The sequence below is a fragment of the Meles meles genome, chromosome 13 (assembly GCF_922984935.1).
Source record: "Meles meles chromosome 13, mMelMel3.1 paternal haplotype, whole genome shotgun sequence".
NCBI lineage: Eukaryota > Metazoa > Chordata > Mammalia > Carnivora > Mustelidae > Meles > Meles meles.
The window spans coordinates 6,333,728-6,346,335 of NC_060078.1; the positions used below are offsets into that span (position 1 = coordinate 6,333,728).

At 38.2% G+C, this 12,608-nt stretch overlaps 1 protein-coding gene across 4 annotated transcripts in view; it reads right to left on the reverse strand.

Moving 5' to 3' along the window:
- Positions 1–12,608, reverse strand: part of LYST (lysosomal trafficking regulator) — a 178,005-nt gene that overhangs the window by 86,248 nt on the left and 79,149 nt on the right. For all 4 annotated transcript variants that reach the window (XM_046026228.1, XM_046026230.1, XM_046026227.1 and 1 more), the window contains 3 exons: positions 8,549–8,686; positions 3,938–4,136; positions 1,578–1,709 (listed from right to left, as the gene is read on the reverse strand). In XM_046026228.1, coding sequence (XP_045882184.1) covers positions 1,578–1,709; positions 3,938–4,136; positions 8,549–8,686 — 469 coding nt within the window. The remainder of the gene's footprint in view (positions 1–1,577; positions 1,710–3,937; positions 4,137–8,548; positions 8,687–12,608) is intronic.

Below are 12,608 nucleotides of genomic sequence, written 5' to 3' on the forward strand. Positions count from 1 at the left end.
TGCAGCACATGCACCTTCTCAGGCTCCACCCTGGACCTCCTGAATAAGAACGTATGAGGGAGAGGCCCAACGGTCTGTGTTTTAACAAGCTCCCCAGGTGATCTCTTTTGCCTGCGAAAACTTGAGGACACTGATACAAAGTAAACAGGCACTGGATGAACTGTTTTAGAGCACAGGCTTTTTGGCAATAATAGCTCCATAGGTCAGAAGTTCTTCCTAGTTATTTCTGCATTTTGGCTGGAGGGCTAAGGTTGCCAAAAGATTCTGTTCAAAAGACCTTGGGGCAGTGATTGTATTTGAAAATGTTTTAAAGTGATGCACAATGATTTTAAGAATAGAAATTTCTGGGACACCTCGGTGGCTCAGTCAGTTAAGCAGCTACCTTTGGCTTAGGTCATGATCCTGGGGTCCTGGGATCGAGCCCTGCATCAGGCTCCCTGCTCAGTGGGGAGCCTGCTTCTCCCTCTGCCTGCTCTGCCTGCTGTTCCGCTGCTTGGGCTCAATCTCTCTCTGACAAATAAATAAAATCTTAAAAAAAAAAAAGAATAGCCATTTCCTATGAAATTCCAAATAAAACTAATTAAAACACATCCATGTTCTCTGGAAGAGAACAATTGTCAGGAAAGGAAAAGATACACAGCCAGTTCGCAATTAGGAGACACGTACCTATTTCTTTCTCTACAAGAAGTAGAGATGAGGTAGTCTGTTAAGTTAGGAAGACAGAAGAGTACTGTACACTTAAAAGACCTGAATATACTTGCTATGCAAATAGAAGAGGGAATTGATTTTGAACATACTGAGGAACAACAGGGCAGCATTAAAAGGGCAACTACAGTTGGAGACCCTTGTAAAGACAGGAATTCTCTCCAGCAGCTTTTGGCAGTATGAGGATAGTTAGATGGAGGCAAGGTTGGGGTTTTTAAGATCAAGAATGCCAAAATGCCAAGGGGAAAATGAAGCTGAAGGCAGTGTCAGGAAAATGACTGGTTAATGGGATCTAGGCTGGAGGGGGAAAACAGGCAGAAAGGAACATGGGATGGTGATGAAGTAACCAGAAATATAGAAGGTTGTTATCAGAGAGTGGGATACTGGAGTTTCAGAACAGGGAAGTATTCTTGTGATGATGAAGTCCACGCATACTGGCAGATAAAGTAGAAGGAAAGGCCCCCATAGTCCAAGAACGAGAGGCTGGAGTACTGGATGGTCATTGTCTAGAATGATGCTTAGGTAGAAAGGAGAGAGTAAGCCAAGCAAAACTTTTGAAGAAAATAGGAAAATAAATTAAAAACTTAATGACTGTAGTAAAAGGGGACAGAGAATTCCAGAGCAAGACAGCATGCACCTCTTCTGTTTCCTGATTCTCTGGAGTATCTCTTATTATACTGAGTGTGAGCTGCTGATCCCAAAAAGTAATGAAATGCATTCCTTAAATATATTCTACAATTTTGTTTTAACTTTCCATTTATCTGATCTGAATATCACATATATCATACTGTGAAAACATGCACAATTTATTTATCTGCTAATATTCAGAACTGTATCAGGAAGGGTTACACTTTCATTATTGTTATGCTTACCTTCAGACGGTGAAGCAGTAAAACCAGATGGGCTTATTACCATAAATTCAGGGCTAGGAACAGACTTTCCTCCACTGCTGGAATGTCTCAGGTACATGATGGACTGTACTTTCTCCTGAAAGATCTTGCCATCTATAATCAAAAAAATTTTTGAGACAGTAAATTTTTTTAAAGATAAAATGAAAATATAATTTTAAAAGTAAATCATTAAATGTAAATTTTTACAAAAAAACATTTGAAGTGAAAAAATGTGGCATGTTTTATACTAACCCACATTTGTTATGCAAGCACACGCTGTATCATTCCTTATATGCAGATTGTTATTGTGCTTGCCACATTAACTCTTATTTTCTTCGAATTGTAACTATACTTATTTTATTTCTATAATTTAGCAACTAACTGTTCACTCCTTGAGTTTCCTATATTTTCACATATCCCTTTTAATGTCCAATATGAGTCCAAAAGGAGTACCTCCAGCTTAATTTTCCTTTCTGAGCTGACTCAAACTTGTAGAATTGATTTCTTAAATATACCCACATGCTACAAACCTAAATCTGAATCCTCTTTCTGCCCTAAACCTAGTCCTTCTGTTGTGTTCTCTGGTTCATCTGGTGGAAGCATCCATTTCCTAAGCAGAAGTCGGGATTCACTCTTGACCACTACCTTCCCTTTATCCATGTGAAGTCCGTCTACAGGTTCTGCTGACTGGACTCTGCTGCGTGAACACCTCTCCCCACCAGCACAGGGCTATGACGCAGGTGCTTACTAACTCTCATCTGAAGGCCCGTCACACACTTCTAAATGGTGTCAGTGATGGACATCTGGTCACCCTCAAATCTTCACAGCTTTCAGAATTCTATCAAACGTCAACCCCTGCTAAGAACCTTCCAGTGGCTCTCTGTTGCCTCCTTACCACGTGGATAAAGCCCAAGCTTCCTGTCTACGGGAATCTCTGTGATCTGCCTCTGGATCCCTTCCAGCCTTCTTTCTGCCATGGCACTTTCACAGCACCCCTTTCTCACACCTCCCAATCAAGCTGCTTGCTTTGTTTGGAAGCCTCTTCCCTTCAACTCCTCCTCAGTCCTTAAGCAGGCATCACCTCTCCAGGAAATGCCTCCTCACCATGTTCTGTGCTTCCAGAAAACAATGTATTTCTCACTGTGCTTTCCACACAATGTCATTACCTGTTTATGTCTCTTTCCCCTCAACTAGGCTGTAAGCTTTGTATGGGAGTGGAGCACATTTTACTCATCTTTGCGACTAACCCTGTTTCTAGAATCTTGACAGTACTTTATTCCCTAAATGTGTGCTGAACCGAACACAAAGTCATGTTGTCTGCTTTCATTTGGATTTTTACTGCTGTTGAATCATTTTATTCATTTATTACTTTCCTAAAAGCCTGTTTTACAACCAGTTTTCCTTTTTACTATCTAGTTTTCTCATAGGTATATTCTTGCTTGCTTTTCTACCACATTACATTTTCCTGGTTCTTTTAAAACTCTGATTATTCCATCTTCCTCATATACTAATTACTCTTTCCTTAGTTCTAGACTTTGCTTCCTTCTCCTTCACTCTCTCTCTATACTTCAATGGTCTCATCTCGTCTCAGAGCTTCAACTCCCTTCTATGTGGGTGGTTTCTCTTTCCTGAATTTTATTGCAGTAATTTAATTCCATCATATTTCTTTGCTAAAAACAAACAAACACAACAAAATGAAACCCTTCAGTGACACCTAAATAAATATAAGTTCAAATTCTCTGGCCTCACATTCAAGGACCCATTTACTATGACCTTAGGGGAAAAACTACATAAGTGACGGCCCTAAACTCTATTTATGGTATATGTTTCTCAAGATCCTTTATAGATCCTTATACTTGGGTAAAATTCATCATTCTTTATTTTCTCTATTTTTTTCTCCCTTTAAGTCCTTCTCTTCACCTGGAATGCTAATTCTCCAATATACCTACCAAATTCTACCTAAATTCTTCAATGCCCAGGTCAGATATAGAATCTATTAAATCTTCTTTCTCCGCAGCTGTCTGATGAGACCCTTACTCTCCTAAAATCTAATCAGTCCTTCTTTTGAATCTAGTAGGTACTTACCAGACACTGCTTCTGACTATCGTAATTTGAGTATCTCTGTCTGCTCTCTCCTCTCAGCAGTGATGCTCTCTGTAGGCAGAGACCACATCTGGTTCACTCTAGAGCCCTCTCCCCTGTCCCGATCCCAGTCTGTAATTAGGGCACTTTCTGGCACATAGAAGTCAGTTAATGAGTCTCAAACAAATGTGGATTGAGTGGGAAGAAAAATAATGAAAATTGGGATAGCCAAAAATCCAACAAAAAATTATTATACCTACCTATGTGCAAAGAAAAGTAGAAGTTTGTGGGGTTGTGACAAACGTAAGTATTAGTAGGTGGGTGAACTGCTAAAAGGAAATTGAAGATAATTGTCAATAATTCCAAATCTGGAGGAGATCCAAGGACTTCTGCTATAATTTTCACAAATGATCTACAAACCTCTCGGGGCATGGAGGTAAGCTGCCCCTCTTTGTGTTCCTGAAAAAATAAAAATCGAACTCTCTTTAGATTTAAAGAGATTTAAAGAGAACTGTCAACTTAACTAACATTTTTCATTTAAGCGATAGCTCCTTTTTTTTTTTCATTTTTTTTATTTCAATAGCTCCTTTTAAGACAGAATTGTGTTGGTTTATTGCTCTAGTCTGACCATATTTACCATTAAACGGAGTTGCTACTTCCCAATTCAACCAATCCTGCCATGAAAAATTCATTAAAACCGATGGCACCTTACTTCCAGCTAATTTATGTTAATTAACAAGGCAAAGTTATATTATAGCAAACACGAACATGGCTCAGAAGCCAAACCCCCGAGCTTTGCATTCTGGCTTCCCCGCTCACTAGAAGGGTGATTTGGGGCATACTTAACATCTCCAGGCCTCAGGTCATCTTTAGTATGGGAATGATCCTGTTACTTCACTGGGCTGTAATAAAGATTAAATGACACACACTCTTGGAAGAGCACTTCACATATAGGAAGCCCTACGGAAATGCTAGCTAAGAACCATACTATTCCGACTACTGTCTCTGTACTACTACGATGGGATCACAAGGAGAAATGCCTGATAGGCAAAACTGACTACAGTACTGCTGGTGTGCTGGTTGACAATGCTCTTTCTCGCAACAGCTCTGAGAGGTTTGAGTCTTCACTTCTAGACTGGGAAATGCAAAGTGATTATATGACTACCTTAAACCACACCGAAAACAAGTAAGTAGTACGGCTGTAACTCACACCCAGACCTCTGAACCCTTTCTGTGATATCACTGATTGCCTGGTATAAGGAGACCTGGGAGAATGCCAAGCAATTACTAGACATAAAGACAGGAATAACTAAATTATTTATACTCGCCAACTCCACCCCCAAGAGGAGCAGTTGGCCTCTAAATCAAGACTGATCTAGATAAAAACTTCCTCATTTTCTCTCTCCATGTACATGTGATACATCCAAAAAATGATACATCTCTACACCCACTTTTCTTCATTTGTTCTTGTGTAATTGCTGCATCAATGCTGGTTCTGCCACAGCCATCGGCCTTTTTTCAGAATTGTGCCCCTGGTGTCTTCCCCCTTCCTGGTCACCATCCCAGCCGCTCATTCCCAAGTCCATTCCAGGCCATGTGTCCTCAATCTTGTATTTTCCACTAACCCTTCACAAATAGTCACTGGTATCCCACTTCATTAAAAAAAAAAAATCCGGGCGCCTGGGTGGCTCAGTGGGTTAAGCCGCTGCCTTCGGCTCAGGTCATGATCTCAGGGTCCTGGGATCGAGTCCCACATCGGGCTCTCTGCTCAACAGGGGGCCTGCTTCCCTCTCTCTCTCTCTGCCTGCCTCTGTCTACTTGTGATCTCTCTCTGTCAAATAAATAAATAAAATCTTTAAAAAAAAAAAAATCCCCTGGGCTCCCTGGGTGGCTCAGTTAGTTAAGTGTCTCACTCTTGGTTTCGGCTCAGGTTGTGATCTTCGGCTGTAAGATCAAGCCCTGCGTTGGGCTCCATGCATAGCATAGAGCCTGCTTAAGATTCTCAAAAAAAAAAAAAAAAAAAAAGATTCTCTCCTCCTCTCTCTTTGCCCCTTCCCTCACTCTCTCTTAAAAAAAAAAAAAAATCCCTTAACTGAACTTCAGGATCCTTTTGTTAACTTTCTGTTTCTCTTTTCTTTTGCTGCTAGACTTTTTAATCATTATTTGTTCTCACTGCCTCCAATGAATCCACCACACGTGCCACCTAAAGTCCCCAAAACTTAATTCTTGCCCTCTTCATTCTACTGAAACCATGTGAGTCATTAAGAATTTCTGTCAGTAGCCCTTTACCTGTCCATATCTTCTTTGAACTTTCCCCATTATTTGGGTCTGGAGACCACCTTTTTCTTTTCCCCTCTGCCCACTCTTGGCTTTCACTTTGCTGTTTCCTGATTCTTCTCTAAGCTCTTTGCTTACTCTTTCTACATCTTTCAACAGTTTCTTTTTCATGTTTCATACCTGAAATGGACATTTCCAGAAGTGCAAGCCACGACCCTCTATGATCCTTTCACTACACTGTTTATCTTATGGTGCTTACCTGTCTCTGTGGCTTCAATGCAGACAGTCCCCCATTTGTCCCCCTCATCTGTCCCTCTCATCTGTCTCCCTAGTTCCAATCTCGCACATCTAAGTGTCCAGTGGTCACAGCCACTGAACGCCCCACTGTAATCTAAGAGGCAGAATGGATAAGCTACAAAAACGTGTGTGTTCAATTCCTTCTTTCATATGCTATCATCCTTCTTGTCTCCCAGGTGGAAATTTTGCATTATATATTTCATTTCTCCTGCAGCTCCTATTAGATAGAATCAAGCCCTATTAATTCTCTTTACAATCTCTTTCCTATTTGCTCTCTACTTTTACACTCCCTTTTCTATCACCTGACTTCAGGTTCTTTACACTGTACCCATGAACTAATGAAGCTGCCCCACACCCAATATACTATCAATTTATCAATCTTTCTTAAACTCTGAGATGCTGTAAAGACAACAATTAAGTTCATTTCTTTATGCACTTCCTACAATACCTCACATAAAACATAAAACAAAAAACTGTTGACTTGATAATGGGCTCTTTGAATAAAGAAGGATAAGGAAATATACTTTTGAGGAAAAGGAATTGGTACCTTGATTTTTCTAGTATTTTTATAAATATATGGAAATGAGAATATATATAGGAATCTGGTTTACAAGTGTTACTTTTCTGACATGGAAAGACTGAGTAAAAATTTCACACTGTCTCATGAACTCTTTGAAAATTAGGAGGTTTCAAAATGGATATACAAAGAAATTGATTTAAAGAAAAATTGCTGTATAAATGTTACATAAACTATTTAGCAAGCAAGGGGCCTCAAAGCTCACCATATTGTATTCTTGAAGAAAGAAGTCCAATTCACCACATGGCCCAAGAAAGGCAATAAAATGTTTTTTTGTTGTTGTTGTTTTTGTTTTTTAGAATTCATTCATTTAACAAATATTTATTGGGTTCCTGTTACGTGCCAAGTACTGGAGTTACAGGGTGATCAAGAAAAAACATTATCTGCTGGAGGGGAGTGGAGTGGGAAGGAATAAGGTAACTGGGTGATGGACATTAAGGAGGGCATGTGATGTAATGGACACTGGGTAAAAGACTGATGAATCACTGAATTCTACCTCTGAAGTTAATAGTACACTATATGTTAATTAATTGAATTTAAATTTTAAAAAAGAAAAAGTAAAAGAAAAAACATATCCTTGCCCTCAGCAGGTTTACAGAGGGAAATAAACCATAATTTCAGAAATGACGACATGACAGTAACAGATGCAGATGCATGGAGCGAGTCAGAGGAAGGGCAAGGGCAGATGGATAGAGAAGGGAGAGGGCTTCTCTCAGGAAGCAAATTTCAAGTGGAGATACGAAGGAGAAGCAGGAGGTGGCCAGATGGAAAGAAAAGGATCAATAACTTCTCAGTCAGAAAAACTATCTTAAATTGAACATGTGCCCTGAGGCAAGAGAAAGACTCACTAGTTTAAGGAAGAGAACAAAAGCCAGGGGCTTTTTCTTGCAATGGCATGAGATGAGGCTGGCGCGGTGACCAGAGCACACAGGCTCTCTTTAGATACTGTCACAGATTCTGGATTTTGTCCCAAGTACAATGGGAAGCACTGGTGTCATCCAAACAAAGGCACTCAAACATAAATATTACTGCTCCCAGGGAACAGCTGAACTTATCTGATCTGATAAAGTTCTACTAGATGCCTCACTGAAAAAACAAACGACCTTGAAAAATATTCTCGTACGCTGAGGACATCTGCGAAGGCAGAGCAAAAGATTTAACTAGAGGCCAGGTCATAGCACAGAACTACTGGTGAACTGAGTGTGCTACTTTTTCATATAATACTTTAGATATATTTTCGATATGCTACTTCTAGTACACATAATAGATCTTTGGCAAATACAAACTTATTAAAACAAAATATACTCGCACTTGTTATTTAAGGAATGTGGAATTGAAGTTTCAGTTAGCAATAATCATTCCTAGATTAACCTCACTGGCCACCGTACTGCCACTATGCAAAGCTCACAAGAAGTTAAAATTTTGCTATTGTTGATATTCAAGAGATGATAAAATTATTATTATATCCCAATATGGAGACATCGCAGAAATCAGTAGTTGTTGTTCTTTTGTAATCAAGTTAGGAATGATGGAAGTGGGAACGTCAAGCTCTATGAGGCAGGGGTTGAGAAGAAAGAACCCAGGTGAATAGGGAAGATGGAGAAGAGGAAAAAAAAAAATCCTTCCATTGGAAGTTCCACAAAAATTTGAGTTCACAGTACTGAGTTACTAAACATATAATTGCAGAAAATATCTCCCAAAGTAGTTACATGAAAAGTACCTGCAAAACCTGACAAGTCAGCAGAAAGTGATGGACCACTCGGGCTTTCAGTAACTGCTTAATATTAAAGACCTGCTGGTGGTGATCTGCTCTGATGAGGACTTCCAGAGCCGCAAGCAGCGTTTCCCAAGCTCCTAGCTGAGAAAGCAAACACACACCAGTCAGCACATGGTTACTGAAAAACATGCTTCCCGCTTTTTAGAAGACAAATATCAGTTTATCACTGTGTATATTCAGGGTCAAAGATTAAATTTATCTGAAAAAGAAAATCTTAAAATTTACTCCACACTATTGTTATTAATATTTTTTAAAATCAATAGCTCATTTCTAAATACTTATGTTGAATGCAATATTGTATTAGGTGCTTCAGTACATTAATCTCTCTGTGACGTTATTTAATATATGGTATTTTCAAGATATGAATTTTCATGAGGGATTTATTCGATACAGAGAAACATATTATCAATGTAATTGTTTATAAATAATTTATTTTCAAAGAGCATTACTAAAAGTGCATAAACTTCTATAATTTGTGTATATAGCACTTAATTAAATAATTTTAGAACAAATCGCACTAAATCGAAAAAACTCAGACAATGTGAAAATTCTGCATTTTTTGATTGATTTACTTTTAAGTCCAAATAATGCAATTCTGTGCATGATTACTGTGTATTTTCAAACATCCTTTTAAGGTGACTTAAAAATGATTCTCGCACGTAGAATCAATCTTAAATTGAAAGAGGAACCTTCTATAGATAACTAGTACTGGAAGATAATCTCCATCTCATCTTATTGCCCCAAATAACCTTTCAGTAAAGCAGTTAACAGAAGACAAAATAAACTGGTTTGGGCTGCACGTCTTGCTACTTCTCTTGCCATTAATTGATGATAATGAACAATGAAAAGGCCAAGGAATTGACAGATTTAGGACTACTGTTAACAACCACAGCCTCTCTCTTCATAAGATAGGGGTCAAGATGAACAAGGCATATGAGAACTGGAGTGCAAGGCAGCCCAAGTACGAAAACTTGATTCAGGTCTGAAAAATAGTACCAAATAGAATAGTGGCAATGTAAACAACCAAAAACAAAAGACGATCTCAGTTAAAAATTATTCACTAGGAAAAAAAACCTTATTTCAAACTCACAGAAGTATTGGTGTATCACTACTGAATTCAGTAAAAAAATGTTTTATTTTTTAATCAACCACCCCAAATTGCATCCTCTTTTGACATATTAACTAAAACAACTGTCAGCCATTTGGTTAGGTTCAGTCTCCCGATCTACAACTGAGCTGTTCACTGTACACCTCATATTTATGCTGCCTTTGTGCGTTTACATCTGCCATCACCATACAGCTGCTTTTTCCTCACGCAATCTCACACACATTCTTATGCATACACGTATATGGTTATTTTTTATTCTGAAAGTGAGAATTTATTTGGGATGAGAAAATCATGACAAATTACAAAGTTTTAAAAATTAGTAAGTACCATAAAGTCCAGAAAAAAGCAATAGTTTAGTTAGCTGCTTATACTGCTAATACTTTCCCCTATGCGGGGCTGCATATTCTTTAATTGCTTTTTTTCTTTTTCTTTTTAATTTTTTTTCTTTAATTGCTTTTTTCTTTTTTGCATATTTTTGCACATTTCTTTTTCTTTAATTGCATTTTCTTTCTTTTTTTTCTTTTGAAGAGTAATTTGTTTCAGGTACACAACTTAGTGATTCAATATTTATATACATTACGAAGTCGTTATCACAAGAAATGCAGTTACCATCCATCACTATACAAAGTTGTTATCGTATTATTGGCTATATTTCCTATGCTGTACCTTACATCCCCATGTCTTATTTATTTTATAACTGGAAGACTGTACTTTCATACAACTATATGTAATATAATTTTCTATAGGAAGATTAGAAAAATAATTCTGTCTTTCTCTAGCATGACTGGTCAAAATTTATCTTTATTAATAATAGATTATAAAGGTTTCTTCCAGCTTCCCAACCCATTATTGATAACGAGTAAATATGGGGGGAGTATTGACAAATTTAGGAGTAACTGATAATCTAAAAAATTCTAAAGCTGTATACTTTAGTTTTTAATTAGGTAGATGGTAATGTTGTTATCTTTAAATAGCTCTAGACAATATATAGTCTACCCTAGAACCAAGGAACTTATAAGAACCTATACCATGTTTTGAACTAGAGCACCGGGCGCCTGAGTGGCTCAGTTGGTTGAGTGTCTGGCTCTTGATGTTGGGCCAGGTATTAATCTCAGGGTTGTGAGATCGAGCCTTACATTGGGCTCCACACTAGGCATGGAGACTACTTCAAAAACAAATAAACAAAAAAGCTCCCCACCCCCCCAAAAAAACCCTAAAAAATCTAGGGAAGAAAGTAAATATCCCTGTATTCGTTCCCTGGCTGGGTCCTTGTGAAGAAGAACAGTGCATCCATCCAGTTGTTGAGGTGCTATGCCTAGACCTAAGATCAACCATGTTCCTCAACTTACACCTGTAATGAAGCCAAGACTTCATAGCCTTGCCCTAAACACACTGAATCAACTCTATGACTCCTGGGCAACTTGGCTGCCCTGCTCAGAAGTGTGTACATTTCTCTCTCTTTGACTCAACTCTCCAGATTCTTCTTAGCAGGATCCCCTCTGAATGTTTATGGTAAATGCAAGTGCCCAGCCAATTTGAATGAGCTCCATGTTCTCCAGCCTGAGTACTGCTCTAGCTATTTCTAGTTAGGCCAAGTTCGGATCCTAACCCCCCAGCTCAGCATTACCCATGGCTGCTCAAAAACTTGCACAGAAAATAATCTCCACATTTCTATTTATAATCAACATTACACTGAAGGAATAAGTCTGTTCTGTTCTTCAGAAGAATGATTAGATAAATATTTAAAAGTACATGTCTCTTTGTGCAGCAAAGGAAGCAATCAACTTATGGAGTAGCTGAACCTAGGGAATGGGAGAAAGTACCTGCAAATACATGTCAGGAGAGGGATTAATATCTAGAATACACACAGAACTCCTACAACGAAATAACAACAAAAAAAATCAAATAATCCATTTTAAAAATGGGTAGAGAACTTGAACAAACATTTCTCCAAAGCAAATACACAAATGCCCAACAAGTATATGAAAAGATACTCATCATCACTAAATGTCAGGGAAATGCCAATCAAAACCACAATAAACTATCATCTCATACCCAATAAGATGGCCACTACCAAGAAACCGAATATAATTGTTGGCAAGGATGTGGAGAAATTAAAACCCTTGAACCTTGGTAATGGGATTGTAAAATGGTACAGTTCTTATGGAAAATACTGTACAGGCTCCTTGAAAAATAAAAAATAGAATTACTGTATGATTCAGCAATCCCACTTCTGGTTATATAGCCCAAAGAACTGAAAACAGGATCTCAAAGAAACATTCACACACCTATGTGCATTACAGTGTTACTCACAAAATCCAATATATGGAAGCAACCTAAATGTCTATGGATAGAAGAAGGGATAAAGGAAATGTAGTATACTTACAATGGGTATTGTTCAGTGTTACAAAAGAAAGAAATCTTGTATAATATAATGCAAATGAATATTTAGGACATACACTAAGTGAAATAAACCAATTCCAAAAAAACCAAATACTGAATGATTACACTTCTATGACATACCTAAAATAATCAAACTCATAGAAACAGAAAATAGTATGGTGGTTGCCAGGGACTGGAATGGGGGGCAGGAGAAATAGGGGTAGTTGTTCAATGGGGATAGTTTCAGTAAAGCAAGATGAAAATATTCTAGATACCTGCTGTACAACAGAGTGTAGACAGTTAATTCTGTACTGCACACTTAAAGATTGTTAAGAGGGTGATTTATGTCGGATGTTTTTACCACTAAAAATAAAAGCACATGGGGGTGCCTGAGTGGCTCAACTGGTTAAGCATCTGACTCTTCATTTTGGCTCAGGTCATGATCTCAGGGTCACGAGAGCGAGCCCCACATCGCATGCAGCTTTGCACTCAGCAGGAAGTTTACTTGAGATT